Consider the following 23,538-nt stretch of genomic DNA (forward strand, 5'->3'; position numbering starts at 1 on the left):
TTGAGAGATATCCAAAGGTATCTGGACATTTTGCAGTTTCATGTCGATATAATGATAAGTAATAGTAGTGATATGATAAAAATGATAATAGTAACAATGATATGAATGACTGTGATAAGGATAATGGTGAATATGTCACCTCTACTCGTATTATAGGAACGCCAGTGATGTGAGCTTAGGAACTAAATATATACGTGATTACGGTGACGCGATCCGTAGATTTGTGTAATGACGCACTCCTTGTGTTGTCCCCGAGGCAGTGCCAGGCAGCTTTATTCAGCAGAGACGCGAACAGGCTTTCGACCGGGAAAGCCCCCCCCCCCGCACACACACACACATAAAAGTAAAATTGTCAGCCGTGAGCTAAAGCACAAATCTAGTGAAGGATAGGGTCGCAGTAAGGAGGATCCTCAGGTGCTTGTTTCTATGCCACACACACCCTCCCATCATCACTTAGTACTGCCACCAACTCCTACCATCCTCCTCATCCTCATCCTCCTCTTCCTCCTCCTCTTCCTCATTATCATCATCATCATCAGAGTCGTCGTCACTCATCACCACCCTCACACCCACCATTTTTTTTAATCATCCGCGGTTTTGAGTTTTGAGATAGAATAATTTCCGGGATCTCGGGATTACCCGCTTTAGATGATATTCGAACCGAATAAAGCTATATGCTGCCTCTACATACTTCATTAGTAGTATGTGTTTGATAGATCACTGATTTTATACCAAAACAAAATTTTCTTTATTGACTTGTAAACTGATGCAAATATGGATATATGAAATGATAGAATAGATCATTTTACAGAATTGTATATTTCATGTGCAGAAGCCCCCCCCCCAACACACAGTAATCATACACACACGGTTATCGATCAGATAACTTAATAAAAATATAAACTAACAGTCATTATTGCTGTCATTTAAAAATAGGCCAGCATCTGAAAATGCCCTTTCGCTTCAGCTGAAGTTCGTGGTGTACTGAGTTGAGGACCTGCAATGGTTTATCTAAATTATGTGTTCTCACTCTTGTTGCTTCAAACACAATGCGAACTCTTTCGTAATACGTTTGTTCCCGTTCGCTTCTCTGCTTTTACTCTGAACGACTTCTGTTGTTGCACCCTCGAGTTGCTCTGTGTCATTGTTTCCGTAATATCCTGAGCTGGTGGCAGCCATTTTTGGTGATTTCTCCTCAGTGCTTATATGGTGATTGGTTTGACGACGGCAACATCAACACTGGTTGATACTAGTTGATACTAGAAAGTGTGATACTAGTCGATACTAGTTTTTATCATCGCATTGCGCGCTGGGCCCCTTCTCGAACCATGAATATAAATTACTTAAGTCCAGCCTCCTACACCCGCACACCCAACACTATAATTTAAAATTGAAATAATAATATAACAAATAAAAGTCATAAATAGGACAATTTTAGTCTCATTAAACACCACCATTTTTGTGATATGAGATACGCTTGTTCGTGTTTCCATGATCTAACCATTTTGGCCACTGCTGCCGCTGCTACCACCACATATTTATATACGTAATCAGGGGGCACGACACTTACTTCAAACGTTCTTGATAACATATTTTTTTTTAGCTGCTTCCATGTGGGTAGACTTGACAGCCATCCCTCACAGTTATCGTTTTGCTTTCGACAAGGCATACTTCGTAATACCTACAAAAACCTCCTTTCATTTATCTATCTACAGAGGTAATTTTTCACCTGCCTAAGAGTGGAATATTCTGCTTATTCAAACATGAAGAATAACAAAAAAAACCGTGATTTTAATCAATTTACCGGGAAAAATGTTACTTACAACTGGGATCCCGGGAAGGAAAACTTAGCAGACACCCAGAATTCGTAACCTAGCAAGTTTTGCATAAAAATGTCCAACAAATAACCGAAGTGTGTCTCAAGTAACACTCCTACCCTGTCCCCTGACCAACACCACGCGTGTGCCCTATGGAGTAGTGTGACCTTCGGGAGAAGGAAGGAGGGCGGGGGAGGGGGGGGGCTTCTATTGGATGAGACGGTGGCGGCGGCGGCTATCACTTGCATCCTTGGTCGATGGACAGACTCTGGCGTATCACGAGTGTATATGTGGGTGGTGGTGGTATGGTCATTTCGGACTCAGAAATTGCTGATATGACACCCAGTGAGTGAAGAAGATATTTACGTCTTATTCAATTGGAAACTAATAGACAAGGAACCAATCCTCTACGAAATCTGGAGGCTTTTTTTTTCAAGGCATACCAATCGTTCACCTTTATTGTGTCGATACCTGGAGAAAGAAAATGATGTATCTACATTAGTGTACTTAACCTACATACGCCTGGCGAGGAGGAGGAGGAGCAGTGTTCCTTGGGTTCTGGTCTCGCTCGCTTGAATGAGCGGCCTGCATGCGTGCATGCACACATTGTGGGTGACAAGTGCCGTCGTCGTGCAAACGGTGTGTCAGCAACATCGTAGACCAGGCTTGGCATACTTGGAGTAAGCTTTTGCTATTCATCTAACGAAATCAAGCTGACCATGACCTGCAACTTGTGGTGGCCGTAGAGAAAAAAAGAAAAAAAACTGCAGCTCTGGCCTTATCTGGCACCTGTATTCGGTTAGACGGGGCAACTAAAATATTGTCTACATTTACGTAGCCCCCTTCCCCACACACACATACTCATCAGTGTCTTTTTCGCTGGCGAACGTGGTTGCCGGGATGTGCCGTGGTCTTACATAGCCTAAATCATTGAGTGTACAGTACTCCACTGACCTTTTGATTAGTCGGTGAAACTTGATCTTGGCGTCGGGGGACGGGCGCGCGGGCGAGCGAGTGAGTGACCCCGACCGGGTAGTCGCGGCGCAAGTACCGACATCCGTTTGGTCGAAATGGAAAAGGGGCCGATCTATAGCAGTGGGTGTCGGGGGACCTGCGAGCAGAAATCGTGTCTCGCTGTGTCTTGTTGAAATTTTCCGTTGCGTAAAATTCCATGTCGCCTGCCAGGATAAGATTGTGACTCTTAGTACGGCTGTGTTCACAGAACAGTGCCAAGCGTTCGCAGTGATAAAGTCTGTCGATTGTGTTTGTGTGTCGCCATAGCGAACGGATTGGACGCTTCTAAGTAAAGTTGTTAACTTGGACGAAGGAATGTGGCTGTGTAATAGCGATCGCGTGCAAGCGGTGGTTGCGTACTGTAAAGTCACGAGGTCTTGGAAAAAAAGACGAGAACAAACGGTTGTCGCGGGTGCGAATGACTCCGTAGACGTGCCCAGGTGGCCGGAGACGTGACGGATGAATTGAACTTCCCGCTGAAGCAGTCGTGCTGAACACAATTCAGCGTTTTTGCCCCACGACCACGCTCCCACAGCAGAATAAAATAATTAGTGTTTCAAGACCGAATCTGTTCCCTAGGGGGCGTCAGCGTGTCGTAGGGGTACTGGCAACTGCTCTTCACCACGATATTGCGCCCCCTGTGGTTGAGCTAAGTTTTTAGAATAGTAATATAAATAATCATTATAAAATAGTAAAGGACGTCATCTTACCATACTGTTAAACTTCTAAATGATATAACCCATCTTTGTGTTCAACCTTGACTGAATAAAATCACTAGGTGCAAACGAAAGTAAAATCTGTAAAGGGCTCCAACCTCCTGAAGCGAGGTCCCCAGTAACCTTGCGAGACCTATGGGGCCTTCTTGATAAACTAAACTAAACTAAGGGCCAGCTCCCTCTGGTTTGGTCCTTCATTGCATTTATCTAATTGTAGTATACAAGAAAAGAGTAAATCTGGGTCCTGTCTCATTTCAAATTTAATTGTGTATGTGACCATATGACTCAAATTTATGACCAAAACTCCACTGCCCTACGACAGCAGGCAACAATTCTTGTGTTCTACAGGTCTTTCTGGGAATAAAATGAACATAGGAGAACATCATTGTGTCTGCCCACATGTTTTTGTATCAGTATTCATTCTCTTCTCCATTCTTGCAGTATTTGTTACATGTTATTTGTTTTGTGGGTGGCCGGGGGTCACTTTTTCGTCGCCAGTAACCTGTACTTTTATCTTTAGTGGTAATATCACATCGAAGAGATGGAGTCATAGAAGTAGTAAAGGAGGACTTTAAGGAGGGACAGTTGAAAGTGATCAACATTCTTTTATGAGTGGAGATCAGTCTCCAGTTATGTAAAGATGTTGTGTGACTGGTCTGCAGGGATGACACAAGTCCCTACCTTATTGACTGCATTAAAACTTGTGCAGTTCATACTCCATATTGGGACAAGGGGGTCTTCCCCAAGATGGTAGGAGTGAGTGAAAGGATATTTTGGTGTGGATGTGTACTTTGACTTATCCACACCCTTAATTAAGGGATGGAGGTTATAGTCATATACATTCTTTATTTTCATACACCAAATTGTTGATGTATAAGATGTCTCCAGCTTTATTTCAGTTGCACAGCTTGTTATGACAGGTTTAGGAGTACAACCTAGGGTGTTGATACAACAGTACTTGATTTGGTTTTTATTACAAGTGTGGATTGTTTTGTTCCTTACCATGAGCAGAGACAAGAAGTCCGTAACACAGTTTCCTCTTTCTTTGCAGGTGTGAGGGGGATGGCGGCGACGGAGGGGCAAATCCGCTTTAGTGGCCACACTTTAGACAAAGCCACGAAGGCAAAAGTCACCCTCGAAAACTACTACTCAAACCTCATTGCCCAGCACCTTGAAAGGAAGCAGAGGTAAGAATAGGAGGTCCAGCATCTATCCATTGCCCTGAGTTACTCTTGGAGGAGTCTCTCAGCCCCCAGTTACTGTTGACCTATTGAAGTTTTGTTCATTTTCTTTAGATATCTTCAATACTTATTCTTTAGCTCTATTTGAGCAGATATCATCACAACACATGAAATCAGTCATTAGGTCATTCAGATGCTAATTATAGAGATGTAGATGTGAAAAACCTCTTAGTATCAAGTACAATCAAAATGTATTCATGTAGTTCACAGAGAGCAAAAAAAATAATTCTGGATTTGATTCACAGGCATGACAAACTGGAGGAAAGCATGAAAGAAGAAGGACTTTCAGAAGACCAGAAGGTGGAAAAGCGACAACAACATGCCCAGAAAGAGACAGAGTTCCTAAGACTTAAGAGGTCAAGACTAGGGGTGGAAGACTTTGAAGCTCTCAAAGTTATCGGAAGAGGTGCCTTTGGTGAGGTGAGTGATAGTCATTTGTCAGTTTTGTATATAAAGTAGCCATCTGATGTCCAAATTTTTTCTGACATAACACTTAGGCTTGGGTATTTATCCCTAATAGGGAGAAAACTGAGGAGGTGGAAGTGTTCTGGGATGATATAAATATGTAGAGAATTTTGGAAGGAGTATAAATGTGATGTTGGATATGGGATTGTTAAGTGCTAGAGTAGGAGATAGTCAATAGATAGAGTAATAGAGAAGTATGGTGTGCCAGTGAAGAGCGAAACTGGAACAAAAATGTTAGAGATGTGTGGTGAAAAAAAAATTATGTTTTGATTTTTTTTTTAAAGGAAGAGATAATAATCATGATAATAATGATGATAGTAATTGCTGCCTTGAGTTTCATTGAGTGGAAAGTCTCCAGCCCTGCAGCAGCTGGCAATAGTCCACAGGGCCTCCCACAGATTTGCAAAGGAAGAAACGTTGGACTGTTTTCTTTGTTGTGTTGGGTGGAACTGTTTCTATGTCACCAACTGAAAGTAGGAAGAGGGTAGCAGTCAACAATGGTCAGCTCTTCATGTGTGAAAAGGTGTAAGAATTACAATTGAAGTTGATAAGAGATCCTAAGCCTAGTTCAGAGACTGATATTAGCCCCTCAGGGCTGCACCTCCTGATGGAGATGCAGGGGTTGACAGGATTTGAATATGGGCAGCTCTGCTGTTGTTGCAGGACCACCACAAGCAGGTACCCAGCATTGATCCCAAGAAACTTGTACCTCAAAATACTTGGGCCAAAGTGGTGTGTGGGAGGATAATTTTGAGCATTAATAGACTATGTAGGGGATGTCCAAGAAGGTAATTGAAATTTTAAATGTAATAGTGATTTTGGGAGTGTGTGGATGTAGTGTTGCCAACAGATCCAATTTCATGTGGTTGAGTGTGGTGCATGTAAGATGAACCCATGAGGGCATGTGTTGCATGAGGTAGATGTATGTGTGCAATTTATGGGTTTTGTGCATGTTGGATATTTACAGCAATCGGGCTTGGATTTTGTCACCAGTTAGAAGTTGTGGGAGGGTAGGCACTGGAGTACTGAGCTTATTATTTGAGGGAAAAATAGTGAAAAAGAAGTGGTGTAGGTAGGTTTCAAGCAAGTGAGAAAATGAAATGAGTGAGATTCTGGTGCTGTTGCAGAGACCAGGCACCAACTCCTCAGGACAACAGTTCTGGATGAAAGTGAAAGGGTTAAGGTGGTTGCATCCTGAAAAATATCTGGGTACATGGTGGATCTTGAAGATCCATCCTGTCCACACACCTTTATAACCTAATCTCCTTTAATACCACACCATTTGATTAATGATATATATTAGAAGTTAATGCTATGAAGCCCATAGCCCATAATATATATACTCAAGTTTATGCATTTACACAGTGACTTTCATATTTTAGGTCCGATTGGTGCAGAAGAAAGACACAGGCCACGTATATGCTATGAAAATCTTACGCAAGGCAGACATGCTTGAAAAGGAGCAGGTGGCACATGTTCGAGCGGAGAGGGACGTGTTGGTGGAGGCTGACCATCAGTGGGTCGTGAAAATGTTCTACTCATTCCAGGACCCAGTTAACCTCTACCTTGTCATGGAGTTCCTGCCAGGAGGTTTGTTTCTACTCTTTCCATTACATAGGTACATCATAGGCTGTGTATAGATGATACTGTGATGCAAGGAAGGAACATCATGGGGGGTGGTAGGGAATGGCTATGTATGAATTATATTTTGATGCAGACCAAAGAGATTTTTTCTCATCTTCTCTTTTTCTGCATGAGGGGACCAAGGAGGGGGGTCACTGATTAAGTGAAGCAACCTTTGCTGTGGATATGCTGTGTCTTGCTGCATTGTTTGAGACCCAGGGATAGGATACAGGGATGACCCTTCATCCACAAGGAGCCAAGATGAGAGGGAAGGAAGGGTGGTGGATGGGAGTGAAATGGGTGAGAGTGGGTACTTGCCTTTGATTTGGCTACCACCCTTGCATAAGGGAAAAAAAACCCTTGGTATGTAGATAGACAGGTTCCTCTTAAGTTGCTAATCACATGGTAATCAGTGTATTTCTTGAAAATTTTAATCATACCCCAAAGGGTTCATATTTTTTTAATTACGGTTCCATGTTAATGTTTGCAACATTCTTGCATCTATATTTTGACTGAAATAACAAGGTAATTTGAGACACTGCATTGCCAACATTTGACCTTTTCACTACAGTGATAACATCATTGATCTTATTTTGGTTGCTGTATAGCAGTTTCATTAAACTGAAGTAAATCTTCTTCACATACATGTGCATCATATACCAAAAGGCCCCGTCATCCTTGTAAGGGGATGCCCAAGCCAAGGCATACACCCTTTCCTCACCCCTCCTACACCTGTCTAAAACCCTTTGTTGGTCCTTGTGAAACCCCTTTGTGGTCCCTGTACCTTAGGTCCTTGTGGATGAACAGTCATATCTGTTCCCTGCCCATTGCTTGGGTCAAAAGCAATGCAGCAAGGCATAGGACCTCCACAGGTGGGTCCTACAGCTGAAGTTAGTTTACTCTCACAGCCTACATGATGACCCTTCCCCCTCATCCACTCATGAAAATATAGAGCAGACAAGAAGAAATCCTGTCATGCCATGTCACTTGTCATACATTCAAAACCATTTTCTACTCACACCTATCACAAACCTTCTCCCTTTCCTGTTCAACAGACAGACCCCTGTACCCAAAACCCCCCTTTACCCTATCCATCCATCCTATTCTCAGTCTTTCTTAATTTACTTGTACTTTCCAAATGCCCAAAAAGGATCTCACTGGCCAAGTGGTTTAGGGCATCACTACTTTCAGCAAAGGTCAAGGGGGTGGTGGTTCAAACCCTGCTGCTGGTATAGTTGAACCAAGGCCATGGTTCATTAAATTCCACACTACAAAGTCCTCTGTAAGGGGCACCCCTGCTATGTCTCACCTCCTCATTTCTCATGCTGTCCGTCCTCATAACCCTTCCATACTTCTCAAACATTTCATCTTGTTTAGGATCCTTTATACAGTCTCTTCACACATAGGGATATATGGACTGAAAGACCTCTCTTTTGTATAAAGGGGATGGTTGAGTCAAAGCAGTCATCATTATCATCATCATCATCATCATGTATATCCCAAAGGCCTTTTCTCCCTTGTAAGGGGATGGCTGAATCAAATCACACCCACTGTATCATACACATTAAAACACTGTCAACATAACTCATGTCTTACCTTGGGGATGAAGGGTTGCCCTGTTCCATGCTACACTTCTTGGGTCAAAATCAATGCACTCATCATCATTCCATCTACATCACATCATTCTTCTTTTGCATACATTCACTCGTATCTTTCTTCTTTCATCAGCTGACTCACTGGCCATGCCTATCTCTTCTCACCCACTAGTTCCAAACCTATGCCTTGCATTTTTACATTTCCTTACTCCCCATTTACTTGAAACATTTGGGCCCTGGAACAGGAAAATCTCTGACAAGTATCTTCAACCATTCCTGGTCACATATTGGCATCCCAACAATCTAGAAGGGAGCATATATAATCCCTATCTTGAAACCAAACAAAATGCTAGAAAACCCACCATCTTGCAGACCTATCTCTCTTCTCTTAACTCTGTTTATACCGATGGAAAGACTGATCTTGGATTCAAAACATGCCTAACCTACCTCACCAAATCAACATGAATTCAGAAAGGGGTACTCCACCAACACATTGCTTACAACTTTTCCTACAGAAAGTACTAGAAGGCTACAGTTCCTTGTTCACAACCTCACTGAATGAATACTGGAAGGCTTCAACATGAAAGTGGTACCTGACAGAACGGACAATGCATCCATGTCATAGTATTCAACATAAGAAAATAAAACATTTTTAAAACAACATAAAAAATTACAAATAATAACTGGCTGCATTAAAACAATGCCAATAGAATATATTCACTCAGAAACCAAAATCCTTCTCATAAAGCACCATTTGAGAATGATTACATGGTTCTATGCAAGAGTCCTTGAACCCACCAACCTCTCAATGCATCATAAAAATATAGCTTCCTAAATTCATCATGAAAAAACCCTAGCACATGTAATCCCAGTACCTCACATTACATCCATACAAAAACACCTACTCAGATCACAAAACAAGCACTCCACAGTTGTTGGTGTTGTCGTTCCCTAGACTGTCTGTCCGAGCAGTCCCGTCTCCCCAACGAATGCCACAGCCGAAACTGGGTTTTCCCACAAATCCTTTATAGAGTGTATGTTGTGTTGTTTGCGTGCATGATTGTGTATAATGCAGTCTTCCATTATGTGTTGTATGGTATGGGGTGAAGTGTTACATCCTGGGCAGCTGTTCACAATGTGGTCATCCAGCCTCTTCTGGTAGCTTGGAAGTGCTGGGTGGTGGCCGCACCGCAGTCTGGCCAGGTGGACTCTGTCCTTTCATGGGAGAGAGGATTCAGAAGGGTGGATATCAGGTGGTCTGACATGCAGCAGTGTGTTGTCTTTCAGTGTGTTAATGGAGCGGTGAGTGATATGATTATGAATATGTTTCCGGAGGCTGGTATTTGGTGGTTGTGGAGGAAGAGAAGAGAATATAATATCTGTGTGTGATACAGGTCTTTGGGTGTTGTTTTCATGTTTCTTGGTGTGTGTGGGTGTTCTGCTATGTAGTGTAGCGGGTGTAATGTGTTTGTGGTGGCTGCAGCAAGTGTTTGTGTGCCTCTCATGTCGAGGTGGTCCTTGACTTTGAGGACTTTTGTTTCATGGTGTAAATGGTCTGTAGGTGTTGTATTTGTGCAGCCTGTAATTGTTTTTAGGGCTTTGTTTTGTATGATTTGAAGGGTGTTGTGGTGTGTCTCACTGAGATTAGGAACCCATGCAGGACTCGCATAATTCATCACTGAGTGTATGCATTGTTTGTATATTGTCGTATTAGTTTCTTTGTTTTGTCCAAATGTTGTTCCAGTGATTGACTTAAGTGCGTTAAGTCTAGGTGTGCATTTGTTTTTTATGTTTGTGATGTGTTGTTTGAAAGACATGGATGTATCGTATGTTACACCAAGAATTTTTGGTGTGTTTGTGTGTGGTATTAGTGTTGTTGATGTAGAGATGAGGTATGTATTTGTGTTCTTTTGTCCAGTTGGTGAGAAGTGTTCTGTAGATTTGGTTGGGGACTCCACAGTAGACTGCCAAACTTTATATACTTGACCAGACACCCCCAGAAAGCAACTCACCAGAGAAATCGCTCAGAAGACAACTAAGACGTCAATAGTATGCCTACGTTTAGGTTACCACCCTACACTAAGACAGCAGCAACACAGAATCAGCTTGTCAACAAATTCCAAGTGCCCCAGATGCAACTACACAGAAAACACAGAGTACCCAATGCAGTGGACAAGATGCAGAGATGACCCGTCATCCAGGAGGTACCAAGATAAGAGGGAGGGAAGAGGGGAGTGGAGTATGTAGGGGATGGAACGGGTAGGAATGGTTTCTATGCCTTTGTTTTTTGGCTACCTCCCATGTAAAGGGTAAAAAAGCCTTTGGTATATGTATATCTGTACCATATACTAAATTGTCCTACACTCAAATACAACCTAAATCTTATACGACTGTGCCTTCTCAAAAAAAAAAAAAAAGGACTATCATACATACCTATACCAAGAAGTTTTTTTTTTATCCTTATAAGGGGTGTAGCCAAGTCAAAGCATACAAGTACACCCAGCGTTTTTGGATGGGTATGGGATTGTCCCTCCAATCTTAGCACTTCATGGATGAAGTGTAATCCCAGTGCTTCAATACACTTCTCAGGTCAGAGGCAGTGCAGGAGATACAGCACATAAGAATTATAGAATCCTCATGTCATGCTGGATCTCTGAAGACCTCACACCCACCACATCTCATAGCACAGTCACAGCCTATAGGACAAAACAAAAAGTCTTTTCATGCAACATCCTATCCATGACTATTAAAATCTACTCATAGCATGACCACAACTTTACCAAAATCTGTAACAACTGTTACCTCAAACTTCCTTGACTGGATATCCCCATAGCATTGGGCAACAGCTGTGGCCCTACCGATAGATTATTCTGAAAAGAAATGCTGGACTGGTGTCCATGTTGTATTAGTTTAGGACTGTATCTGTGGCATATGGCTTATAATAGTAGGAGGAGGGGAGAAATTGCTTGTTGTTAGTTCTTGTTATGTGTAATGCTTGAGACAATCCATGTTGTTGGAAATTTTGGGCCGAGTCCAGGAACAGGGTGGTCTTTTGGTGCTGCAACTCTAGATAGAGATGAGAGTTTTGACAGGTTTTGAAGACAGTGGCAGGGAGAGGACACTAATGTCTGTTTAGCAGGACCATTACTTGCATATATGTTATGGATTCCTGAAGCATACCCATGCATGGTCAAATGTTTAAAAAGTTTTACATGCATACCAAAAGGCCTTTTTCCCATTATAAGGAGGGTGTCCAAGTCAAAGCATACACCCAACCTACACCTATCCCTCACCCATCCAGACCTATTCATCACTTCTCCCATATTAGCAACTCATAGATGAAGGTCATCCCAGTTCCCTGCCACACTGTTCAGGTCTGAGGCAATGCAGTGAGACGAATAGATTTTGATAATCCCATATTCCTGTCACAGTGATGGTTCTGATGGCATTGCCCTTTTGACATTTGCATGTGGATTTACTTGTTTGCTTATTCCAGTTATTACTTAAGTCATGCTTTTTCAGGTGACATGATGACCCTACTTATGAAGAAGGACACATTATCTGAAGAATGTACACAATTCTATATAGCTGAAACAGCATTGGCCATAGACTCTATTCACAAACTAGGCTTTATTCATAGGTATGTAGGTGAAACTTTCTCCATTACTTCTGTGTATGGCATTCTTTTAGTTTTGTGGTTATCAGTTGTTTGAATGTGCAAAAATTGCCAAGTTTTAGAAGATTTGTTTGCCTCAAGGATATTTTCATTTGTTGCAGAGATATAAAACCCGACAATCTACTTCTGGATGCAAGAGGACACATCAAATTATCAGACTTTGGACTTTGTACAGGTCTCAAGAAATCACACAGAACAGAATTTTACAAAGATCTCAGCCAAGCCAAACCTTCAGACTTCAGTAAGTTCCTTGTCGGTAATTCTGAAAATCAAATATATCATTCAGCCAGCAGCCTTGTTTGTATTGGTACTTTATTATGTATCATTTAACATTGACAAAGAAATATCAGGATAAAAATGTTGGTAGACAAAGATTTTGAATAGAAGGATTTAGTTCTCAATTGACCCCCCAAGGAATGATAAAAGTGGAACGGCATTATTCCACACAGCCTTTTTGTATTCTTAGTTTTTACACCATATTCACAGAAACCCAAGACACATCTTGTCTTATAACTGCTGTTGCTTTTCACAACCTTCTACTTGTACCTTACAACCTCAAACTGAATGCCTTATGTATAACTTATATTGAGTTTATTTATGTATTTTAGTATAATTTTTTGGTGTTTAATATATATTTTCTTCATTTTTTTTTCACCCCTTTCTCCCAACCATCATTCTCTCCATACTATATTGCCTTCTGGTTTCTTTTACATCCTGTATATGAATTCTAAATTTTATTTCTTCCTGCCCATTCCTTTTCTTCCATACCTGTGTATGTGGTATTCAATGTTTCAATGCCCTTTGCCCACTTGGCCACCTGGACCATGATTTCTTTACTATCCTATTTTTATGATTTGCCTCCTTTCTTGTACATTTTCCTGTCATCCTTTCTCTTCCTTTCCATACTTGTTTGGCTTCAACATCACTTCCTTCATTTCTTATAACATTACAACATCCTTTATCAATACTCAACCATGAACACTATAATGCCCACCACTTTTACTACCACCACCACCACCACCACCATTACTACCCATCCCACAACAGCCACATACTCCAATGTTCCAGCCACAAATCCCATGGACTCTAAGAGACGTGCAGAGAGTTGGAAGAAGAACAGAAGAGCCCTGGCATACTCCACAGTGGGCACTCCCGATTACATTGCGCCAGAAGTTTTCATGCAAACAGGATACAGTCAGGCCTGTGATTGGTGGAGTTTGGGTGTCATCATGTATGAAATGCTTATTGGTAAGTTTTTTGACAACAATTTGTGTGTTGTGTGGAAGGATTGTGAGATTGAAAGATCATAGCAATGGATGTGGTAAGAGCTTGGGGGGTGTTGCTTGAGACAGGTCACACTTAACCCCTGATCCAGGTTATCCAGCCTTTCCCAATGGCTGTATGGGTTCCTTGCTGAAATCCCCCACGGTGACAGAGGGGTATATAGATTACTCTAACAACCTGACATATCTTGTACTTTTCTGAAGAGGGCTGCATTTGGCAGCCAAAATATAGACGTCATTGTTTGTGTATTTTTTCTTTCACTGACAGTGGGTTCTCTGTGTGATTTACATTTACATTACTACAATTCTCTCTAGTGAATATATATATACATGTATAGAGAAGGAGGAGAGTGGGGGTGAAAAGGGAGCTGGCAGATAGTGCTGATGAAAGAATACTGGATGGTTTGGGCACATGGAAAGAATGAGTGAGGAAAGACTGGCTAAAAGTGTGTGAAAGGCAGAGGTGAATGGAGTGAACTTGAGGGGAAGAAGACTGAGAATGAGATGGGTGGATGGGGTGAAAGAGCCTTTGAGTGAAAGGGAAATGTGTATTTAGCAGGGAAGGTAGCAATTTTTGCATGAGCAGATGAGGAGATAGCATTGCCAAGTACCTGAAGCAGTTGGGCTTTGCTGTGGATGTGCTGTGTCTTGCTACATTGCTTCAGGCCTGGGCAGTGGGCAGGAGACAGGGATGACCCGTCATCCAAGAGGAGCTAAGACGGGAGGGAAATACATAGAGCGGAATGTGTGTGGATGGTTGTGCCTTGGCTGGCTACCTCACTTATAAAGGGGAAGAAAGCCCTTGGTATATAGATAGAATATATATATGTTATACATATACTTTTTTTTAATATGGTGTCTTTGTGTTCAAGTGCAACAGTTTGAATTTAGGGCAAAAATTAAGAAGAAAATGGGATTTAAATTCTTTGACCTATAGCAAATCTTTAAACCAAAATATGCATATGTTCTTAAAACAAACTCCTACTTTTCAGGTTACCCTCCATTTTGTAGTGAAAATCCTCAGGAAACATATCGTAAAGTCATGAACTGGAGAGAAACGTTAATATTTCCTCCAGAAGTACCCATTTCTGAACAGGCAAGACAAACTATACTTCGCCTATGCTGTGAGTGTGATCGAAGGGCAGGAGCTCTTGGAGGTATTGATGACTTGAAGAGTATGACCTTTTTCCAGGTAAGAATTTGGAAGATACCACCAGTACATAATACAGATTGTAAGACAAAAAATTGTATCTAATCTAACAAATTCAGGGCTATCAAGCCCCCCTTAAAGTAATTTATGTGAAAAATAATTTCTAACATACACAAAGCGACACTAGTACACATGTAAATATGTCCCTAAAGAACTGTAAAAACAATACCAACAAAGAATTGGCCTTGCACCAAACCCTTGAGTCCTCCAAATGTAATCATGGCATGGAAGACATTGAACATATTATCACATACTTCTCTACACTCATGCATTGCAGAACATTCCACAAACTCTCTTCATTGTGTGATGTTTAGGTTAATCAAGTATCTGTGGTTTGATTTCTTGAGCCATAGATGGGATGAGATTTGGGGCAAAGGATTGGTCAAAGATTCTGAAATCATATTTAGGTAGACAGTGATTTCATTGAAGAAGTAGAGCTTTACAGAACAAGATGTAAAGGCAACTGGAGAGGTGAAACTATTAACCCCCATCACTCTGGGCCAAAATCTCGCGGACAGCATTAGCTGCCAGACGTGTGATGTTGCGTCATAATACTCGCATTATAAAAAATAAAGTTACCGCTGTATTGCTCATTCTCTTTCACCCATGAATTTTGATAACCATATAAAATATGATGAAGCCAGTTTACAGGGTTTGGGGGTCACGCAGGTACAACTACAATACAGGTAAAAGTCGACTTACGATGGCATTAGGTTTCGATAGAGCCATCGTAACACGATTTCATCGTAAGTCGATCCCCAATCTGTGTATCACTCTGGTCCGTGGTCACTGTACCTAGCCTACCTGTATATTAACCACCAGAGATACTGAATATAGCCTATTAAACATGTACAGTAGTTTATTTAATTATTTTTATCCTTTTTACCATATTCAAACACTATAATATGTATTTTCAGTACGGAACTTAAATCTCGCGGGCAGCAGCCAATGCCAGCCGTACGACGTGACGTAATAATACTCGCATCATAAAATATAGTCACCGCTTATATCGATCGTTCTCTCTTTCACCCGCGAATTTTGAAAACCACAGAGAATGGGATTTAGGGCACATTTGAGAGAATGTAAAAACACAGGGGCGACTACAATAAATATAATTAAGACGCCGATATGGCAGCATCGCGAATCCACTTGCTCCTCATGACGCCTACGTGTGCGGCACCGTATGGAAGGGGTTAAATTATCATATCGTTGTCGTCGTCGTCGTCATCGTAAGGTCGAACAATCGTAAGTCGCGGCCATCGTAAGTCGACGTTTACCTGTATATATAATCAAGACGCCGACATCGGCATCCTCGCGTACCCACTTGCTCCTCATGACGCCTACGTAGGCGTCATCTTATCGAAGGGGTTAGAAATATAAAGAGGGAAAAAAAGATGATTTAAGGATTAGAAACTGACTGGGTACACATAGATTTATTTGTGACATGGCTGCATCTTATTTGTAGTCATATTATTTGGACCAAAAAAAGTGTGAATAATTACCATATTCTACTCAAGACACTCATATTCTTCTTTATGATAAAAGCATGTGTGTATCCCAAGGCCTCCATACATTTCATTCTCAGTCTTTCCTTCAAATTCACTCCCTCCACTTCACCCTTCTTCACTCTTTTTCAGTCTTTCTTCATTTGATTTTTTTACATTCTAGTGTTCTTTGATCACTCCTATCTGCCAGCTCCCTTTCCATTCCTGCTGTCTGCCCACCCCATATTATTCACTGTATTAATCCTGTAATCCACACCATACTTCTTAAGCAGTTCAACTCAAACACATTTAAATTCCTCCTATCTGCCCCCTTTATATTCCATGTCTGCCCCATACAATGTTGTTGGCACATTCATCCCTTCATATAATCTTTTTGCATCCATCCTTAGATATCATGACAGGTTTCTTTCCCCAAGACATTTGCTTCCCTTTCTCTGCAGTTTGCCTCCACTCCATTCCCTGCTACATGTAAGCCTGAATAGATGAATAATAATAATGATCTATCTATTTATTTACAAAGGGCTTCTTACTCCTTATAAGGGAAGTAGTCAAGACAAAAGCCATGCAGCCACTGACACCCATTCCACACCCATCCACCACCCTTTCTTCCCTCTCATCTTAGCTCCTTGTGGATGAAGAGTCATCCCTGTCCTCCGTCCACTGCCCAGAAGGGTCAGAAGCAATGCAGCAAAACACAATACAACCACAGCAAGGCCACTTCACTTAATCAGTGACTCCCCCCTCTGTCCCCTCATGCTGAAAATAGAGATGTGGAAGAAATATTTTTGAGCTCTCAGAATTTTCACATACAATCATTCCCTACTCTCCCCCACCCCATCTTGTATCAAAGTATCCTCTATACACAGCCCTTCTCCACTCACCCATATCTCCTGCCATCTCCCCTGCTCAACAGACATTCCCCTCTTTCTCAAACCCCCTTTCACCCCATCCATCCATCTCCTTCTTGGTCATCCCCTCAAGTTCACTCCATCCACCTCTGCTTTCCATACCTCTTTTGCTAATCTGTTTTCACTCATTCTTTCCATGTGTCCAAACCATCCCAATACTCTTTTGTCAGCCCTGTCTGTCATCTCCTTTTTTTTTTTTTTACCCCTGCTCTCCTTCTCACCTCCTTGTTTCTCACTATATAATGATAACATTATGATGATAAAGATATTACAATGAACTCAGTTTTTGGACTATGCTACAATAGTCATATTTTCTTCCCATAGGTCAGTGTTATTACAAAACAGAAAAGTAATGTACTGATTGTAATTTTTTCTTCCACATAGGGTGTTGATTGGGAACACACACGTGAGCGCCCATCAGCTATCCAAGTTGAAGTCAAGTCCATTGATGATACGAGCAACTTCGATGAGTTCCCAGATGTTGATCTCAAGCTCCGTGAGTACTTTTATTTAAGTGTGTATTTTAAGTTTTAGGAATAAAGATTAGTTTCAAATATATTGAAGTTCAAGATTAGTTTAAAAGAAACATAAGGATATATTCACCAAAAGTGTTTCACATAAATTCCAGAAAGAGGATTCTTGTCATACCCCAATGATTTTTAGTTGTTTTCATGGTCATTTTGAATTGGTCATTAATCTGAATTTGTCTTTACAGCATCACCTCCAATGAAGGAGGGTGAGTCTGGCTACAAGGACTGGGTCTTCATCAACTACACCTACAAGCGGTTTGAAGGACTGACACAGAGAGGTCTTATACGCCCCAGCAAGCAGAAATGAAGAAGAGCAAGCTAGGAAGGGTGGTCCCTGTGGTGGGCTAAAAAATTGATCAGGATGGTTGAAGATCCTGTGATGTGTATAGTAAATGCCTTGTTAACAGTTTGCCAAGATAGTGCTGCTTTGGACAAGCAGCTTCTTGTGATCTTTAAAGAAAATGACAGTGAATGGTCAAAGCAAAACTGATAGTGGAAAGAAAATGTGAATTTTCACATTATAATGAAACTAGCATATAGTGAAGGTGAAGCAGCCCAGTGAACTATTTTCTCTTCTCTTTATTTAACAGAGTAGTTCTTGTTATCATGCATTGCAAGTGCATTAGTATTATGTTGGAATTATTACAATAGTCAGGGCTTTCAGAGTACAGATTTTTATGATAGACCAGCATATCAGCAGCAAGAGACTTTGTGTTTGATTGCTGTCTTTCATTTTGGTCAGATTGCTTTGCACTGGTTAAGAAATGAGTTAAAAGAAAGGCTTTAGAGGAAGACCCGGGCAGTGACTGGGGCCTTCAATACTAGGTCAAGTATTATTTATGGGCCACAGTGGTGTTTGGCCTGGAACTGACTTGTGTTCTGTTGTTGTGTCCAGGCTGCTGCTGCTGCTACGATTCAGCAGTTGTTAAATACTTAGCCCAAATTTTTGGGTACATTATTTCGTCTGTAGTATATTTTCAGTATTTATTTGATATCATGAACCATATCATGTTACCTCTCCTCATTGTTTTTGCACCTCATCATGTTATAAATTCTTATATATTTTTTCCACCTTGTTTAGAGTAGCATTGAGAACACTTGGCAGTTAGTGTAGAAGGGCTGAGTATATGGGCAGTTTGTTAACAAGCTCATCTTGCTGAACATTGGAAACAAAATTGTGGCAAGTGCTGGGAGGGCAGCCACTTTAAAAGCTTTTTTCCGCTGATTAGCCTTTACTGTAATGCAAAAATTAGTCCAACTGTATATAATATTGTCATTGTTATGGTTGTGAGCAGCAAAAGAAGCTTGTAGCATTAATGTTTGAGCTGTTAGTGGTTCCTTTGTATTTGACTTATTGCAGGAGGAGGGCAGGTAGCAAGTAGTCCTTGGTGTCTCCTGTTGCCACATGCTGTCTGTCCTTTGCTGAAAGATAGATTAGTCCATATTTGTGAGCAGGCATTTTTTTTTTTTTTTTTTTTTTTTTTTCCAGTTTTATTTTTTATGTAGGTATTGAAATATGTACCTATGTAACTTAGATCTGATATGTTTTATGAAAATATTTTTTAATCGAGAAACATTTTATTTTCATTACTTTTCACTTTTATTTCTGTACAATGGCTGAACAAAAAAAAAGTTCATTTAAACAAAAGGAATAATGTAGCAGAAATTGCATAATGTTTTTCTTTTTAATTTGAAGTGATTACGCAGATGTTTGTGGTATATGATAATGTCCCACCTTTTAGTTATCTTCGAAAATTTTCCAATTATTATTAAAAGAGATTGTAATTGTAAAATGAAAATTACTAGTAGTTTTGAGTTAGTTTTTACTATTGTGAATAGGACACACAGTAGTATGTGTTGAACAATAAGAGACCTGATTGTTTCACTGCCCAGTCACCAACAAAGGGCAGGTGGCATTCATATTGGACGTACTTGTTGGTTGGAGCTCGTGTAACCAGTCTCAGGAGTTGGCTTTCCACCCAAGAACACCAGTACAGTGACTTCTAATATGCTGGTGGAAAGAAGCAAAGGTAAATGGCAGATAGGGTGTACTGAAAGAAAACAAACCTTTAGGATGGTAATGATCGATTTGTGTTTCAAGATATTTTCTGTCCATTTATTTGATATTAATTTCATGGTTCAAATTATGTGATGTTTGTTGATCTTTGAATTTGGAACATGAACTAGTAAATTGAGCTGTATTACTTAATTGATGAGCAACTGGGACTGTCAGTGAAAAATTCAGGTGCATTTTGTAATGGAAGACAGGGAGTGTGTGTAAGTGGCCATGAGAAATGTGAGGCTCACAGTTGCTTTTGAAAACATTGGCCTTCTAATCTCAATGCTTATTCACTCAAGTCTATATAGAGACACTATCTCCCTCTACACCCATTGTCCCACAGTCTTTCTACCCTTAATGATAATGATGCAGGAACTATATTTTTCTGCCCAAACACCTCACCCGTTCTTTTAAATCAGTTGACTTACAAAATAGCTGCTATTGTTGAGTAGCATATGAAAGAAAGAGGAACTACTTTACCTTCCCTATCTCCCAACCCCAATTGAAATAAAACATTCCTTGCGCTGTAAGTAGAAAAGTTGCCATGTATTATCTGGCAGTGTACAGTAATTAATGATTATTGTTCTTTGAGGGAGTTTAATGCTTCTCAAGGCACCAATGCTTAATCTCCTGCTGCTGCCTATTGTGTCACAGTGGGAACTATAGTGGAACTATATTTTTGTTCATTGCTGGTGTGGTGTTCATACGCAGAAAAGGCAGCTATTTCTGTGGCACCAATTCTTTTTAATTGGGATCATCAGTTATTATATCTTGATGTGCAAATATATACCTCTGCAATATAACCACCACCTTCCATTCTTTCTTTCCTATCTTGACTATTCTTGCCAGAACTCTTTATTCATATCTCTCTTTTCTTTTTAGATATTCATTTCTTCCTCTTCCCCATCCTCATCCTTCTTCTTCTTCTCCTCCTCCTCCTCCTCCTCCTCCTCCTCCTCCTCCTCCTCCTCCTCCTCCTCCTCCTCCTACTCCACCTCCTCCAGGGCATCAATATTTGCTTAATTTCAAACTTAACTACTCTTGTCTTCTGTGGACATTGACACAGATCATATAATTGCACTATTCAATAGTTGAACTTTTTTGCCAAACATATTTCAAATATAACATAGATGTAACAAACTGACCCTACAGCACATGTGCCATGGAAATAGAAGCTTCCTTGTTACACAGAAAGGAATCTTAATGACACATCTCCAAAGGAAAAACAAGTTTATTTTATCATTACTTTATTATTTCATTCATGGTGATAATATATGACATCCAGAGGTGTTACTTATTCAGTATAACAAATTTATTACCAGAATAGGTATGTTGATCACTCCTGTTATGGGAGATAATATAGGAAGCAAGAACCCCCAGCTTGTCCCAGTGAAGTATACCTCAACAGTATAAGCAAGTAAACAAATCCAGCTTGGGGACTATAAGGTGTATAAGAGATGTGTGCTTCCTATCCATAACTCAGGTAAAAGAGGAAGATGATAAAGTCTGGTGTAGTGGCCTCCCAGTGGTCCAAGGACCAAACAAGCTGTGACACTTTGTAACTTAAATGATTGGGAGGGGTTCAAGCATTGTGGCATTGAAAGGCATATGTTATCCCTTGATGTACAGATAGGTAGTAAAAGTAGCTCTGTCACTAGTCATTAATAAAAAGATTCATAATGTGCAATGCTGTCTTATTATAAACTTTCTGTTACCTGGTATAGTGATCCAAAATAAATCTATTACCAGATACCATATCTGCTAGTGTACAAGTCACCCATATTTAACAAGGAGATTTTGAGGGAAAATAATGCTTCATCTTAAATCTATTCCTTTCCCATTTGGTCTTCGTGGAATTGGAAAAGGCAGATGACAGGCATGGGATGTGTTGCAGATGTATGGAATAGGGGAAAGTCTGTTGAATGTGGTCTAAGGTTTTTATGTGAGTAGTAGAGAGCTTGTGTAAGGGCAAAGAATAGAGAAAATGAGTGTTTTGACATGGTGGGGCTGTGCCAGGGTTGTGTGGTGTCACCATGGTTGTCCAGTATGTATATGGATGGGTTGAGGGAGGTAAACATGAGGGTGCTAGGTTATTTGGAGCTAGTAAGTGGGAGGTTAGTCAATTGTTTGCAGATGTCTGCATTGTAGCTGAGTTGGAAGATAGACTAAAGCAGTTAATGACCGAGTTTGGGAGGGTATATGAGAGGAAGTTGAAAAAAGTATATGAGGGTAATAAGCAATGAGATGTACAAGTGGTGAGGGTTACTGAGTTTGAAAGACAAGAGGATGAAGGAAATGATGTGTAGCAGGGAATGGTTGAAGTGAATTAATGGAATAATCAAAGGGAATGAAAAATGTCACAAGATAGGTATCTAGGGATGAACATGAGAGACTGTATGAGGAAGTGATTATGCCTATGACAATGTATGGAACAGACTTAGAATTTAAAGGTGATGGAAAGAAAAAATCTAAATGGGTTTGAGATAAAGTATTTAAGAAGTGTAGTAAAGGTTATGAAGATGGATAAAGTGAGAAATGTGGAGGTGAGGCACAAATGGGGGCTAGAGAGCTGGCAGACAGGATGATCAAAGTATGCTCGGATGGTGTGGGTATATTGGAAGAATGAGTGAAAAAAAGTGGACATTGTGAACTTGAGGGGAAAACCAAGAGTAAGGTGGATGGGTAGGGTGAAGGGGGCAGTGGGTGCAAGAAAAATATCAAAGAAAGGGGGCGAATGGAGGGAGGCTGTAAGTTTACGATTATTGTTTGTTATTGTGATGCATGAGGGGGAGTGGGTGAGGAAGTATGTATGAGAAAAATTGGACACAACCTGAAGGGATTACTCCCCGTCTTCTTTTTTGCATGAGGGGATGGAGAGCGGGGCTGCCGAATTTATGAAGTGGCCTTGCTGTGGATGTGCTGTGTCTTGCGACACTGCTTCTGACCCAGGGCAGTGGACAGGATGCAGGGATTCATTTCATCCAGGAGGTGCCAAGATAAGAAGGGGAGTGGAATATATAGGAAATGGAATGGGTGGGAGTGGTTTCTATGCCTTTTTCTTTTTAGCTACCCCCCCGTGTAAGGGGAAAGCCTTTGGTATGTATGTATGTTTGTTATGGACTATAGTTCACCATTGTTTCTACTATTGTGAACAATCTGAAGATACTGTTGTGTGTTATATTTCATATGGTGGTTTAATTAGTTAAGGGTATTTATCTATATATACCAAAGGCTCTCTTTCCCTTTATAAGGGAGGTAGTCAACCAAGGTATGCACACACTCCCCATCCAATTCCACTCCCATCTATAACCCATTTGTTTCCCTCCCATTTTAGCTCTTCATGGATGGTCATCCCTGTCTCCTGCCCACTGCCCAGGTCAGAAACAATGCAGCAAGACACAACACATCCACAGCAGGGCCAGCTGGTTCATTTACATGAAGCCTTTGGTTAATGATCCTGTTTTCTTTAGGAGGGACCCATGTGGTGGTCCTGCAAGATGGAGAGCAAAGTTGCCCATTTCAATTGGTCAATTGTTGCCTGAAGTTTCACTAAGTGGAAAACATACACCCACACTGGCTGGCAATGATCCTCAAAACTTCCCACAGATCTCTCCGAGAAGAAACTGTAGAGTATGTTGTATCAGTATGGGACTTTTTATCTCACTTGCTGATAGTGATAAGAAGAGAGCCACTTGCTATTTCTCCATTTGTGACAAAATGTAAAAATATAGATAAAGTTGATAGAGTGTCAGCCCCTCAGGTCTGTGCAGGCACCTATCATTGATCCCTTGCCCATTTTCAAAACCCCATGAACTCCCTCACCTCCATCAGGAGGTAGAGCCCTAAGGAGCTGATGCTTGATCTTTGTACTGGGCTCATGACCTCTCTCTATTAAC

General features: G+C 40.9%; 1 protein-coding gene across 12 annotated transcripts in view; it reads left to right on the forward strand.

Annotated features, from left to right (window-relative positions):
* trc (Serine/threonine-protein kinase tricornered) overlaps positions 1 to 21,329 on the forward strand; it is a 484,328-nt gene extending 462,999 nt beyond the window's left edge. For all 12 annotated transcript variants that reach the window (XM_076173924.1, XM_076173927.1, XM_076173928.1 and 9 more), the window contains 9 exons: positions 4,599 to 4,734; positions 5,034 to 5,208; positions 6,636 to 6,843; positions 11,994 to 12,111; positions 12,249 to 12,388; positions 13,195 to 13,395; positions 14,423 to 14,622; positions 17,438 to 17,549; positions 17,769 to 21,329. In XM_076173924.1, the coding sequence (XP_076030039.1) occupies positions 4,599 to 4,734; positions 5,034 to 5,208; positions 6,636 to 6,843; positions 11,994 to 12,111; positions 12,249 to 12,388; positions 13,195 to 13,395; positions 14,423 to 14,622; positions 17,438 to 17,549; positions 17,769 to 17,890 (1,412 nt within the window). In that variant the 3' untranslated portion in view covers positions 17,891 to 21,329. The remainder of the gene's footprint in view (positions 1 to 4,598; positions 4,735 to 5,033; positions 5,209 to 6,635; positions 6,844 to 11,993; positions 12,112 to 12,248; positions 12,389 to 13,194; positions 13,396 to 14,422; positions 14,623 to 17,437; positions 17,550 to 17,768) is intronic.
* Positions 21,330 to 23,538: the final 2,209 nt, after the last annotated feature.

The sequence above is a fragment of the Oratosquilla oratoria genome, chromosome 35 (genome assembly GCF_046742065.1).
Source record: "Oratosquilla oratoria isolate Oo_2021 chromosome 35, ASM4674206v1, whole genome shotgun sequence".
NCBI classification, from domain to species: Eukaryota; Metazoa; Arthropoda; class Malacostraca; order Stomatopoda; family Squillidae; genus Oratosquilla; species Oratosquilla oratoria.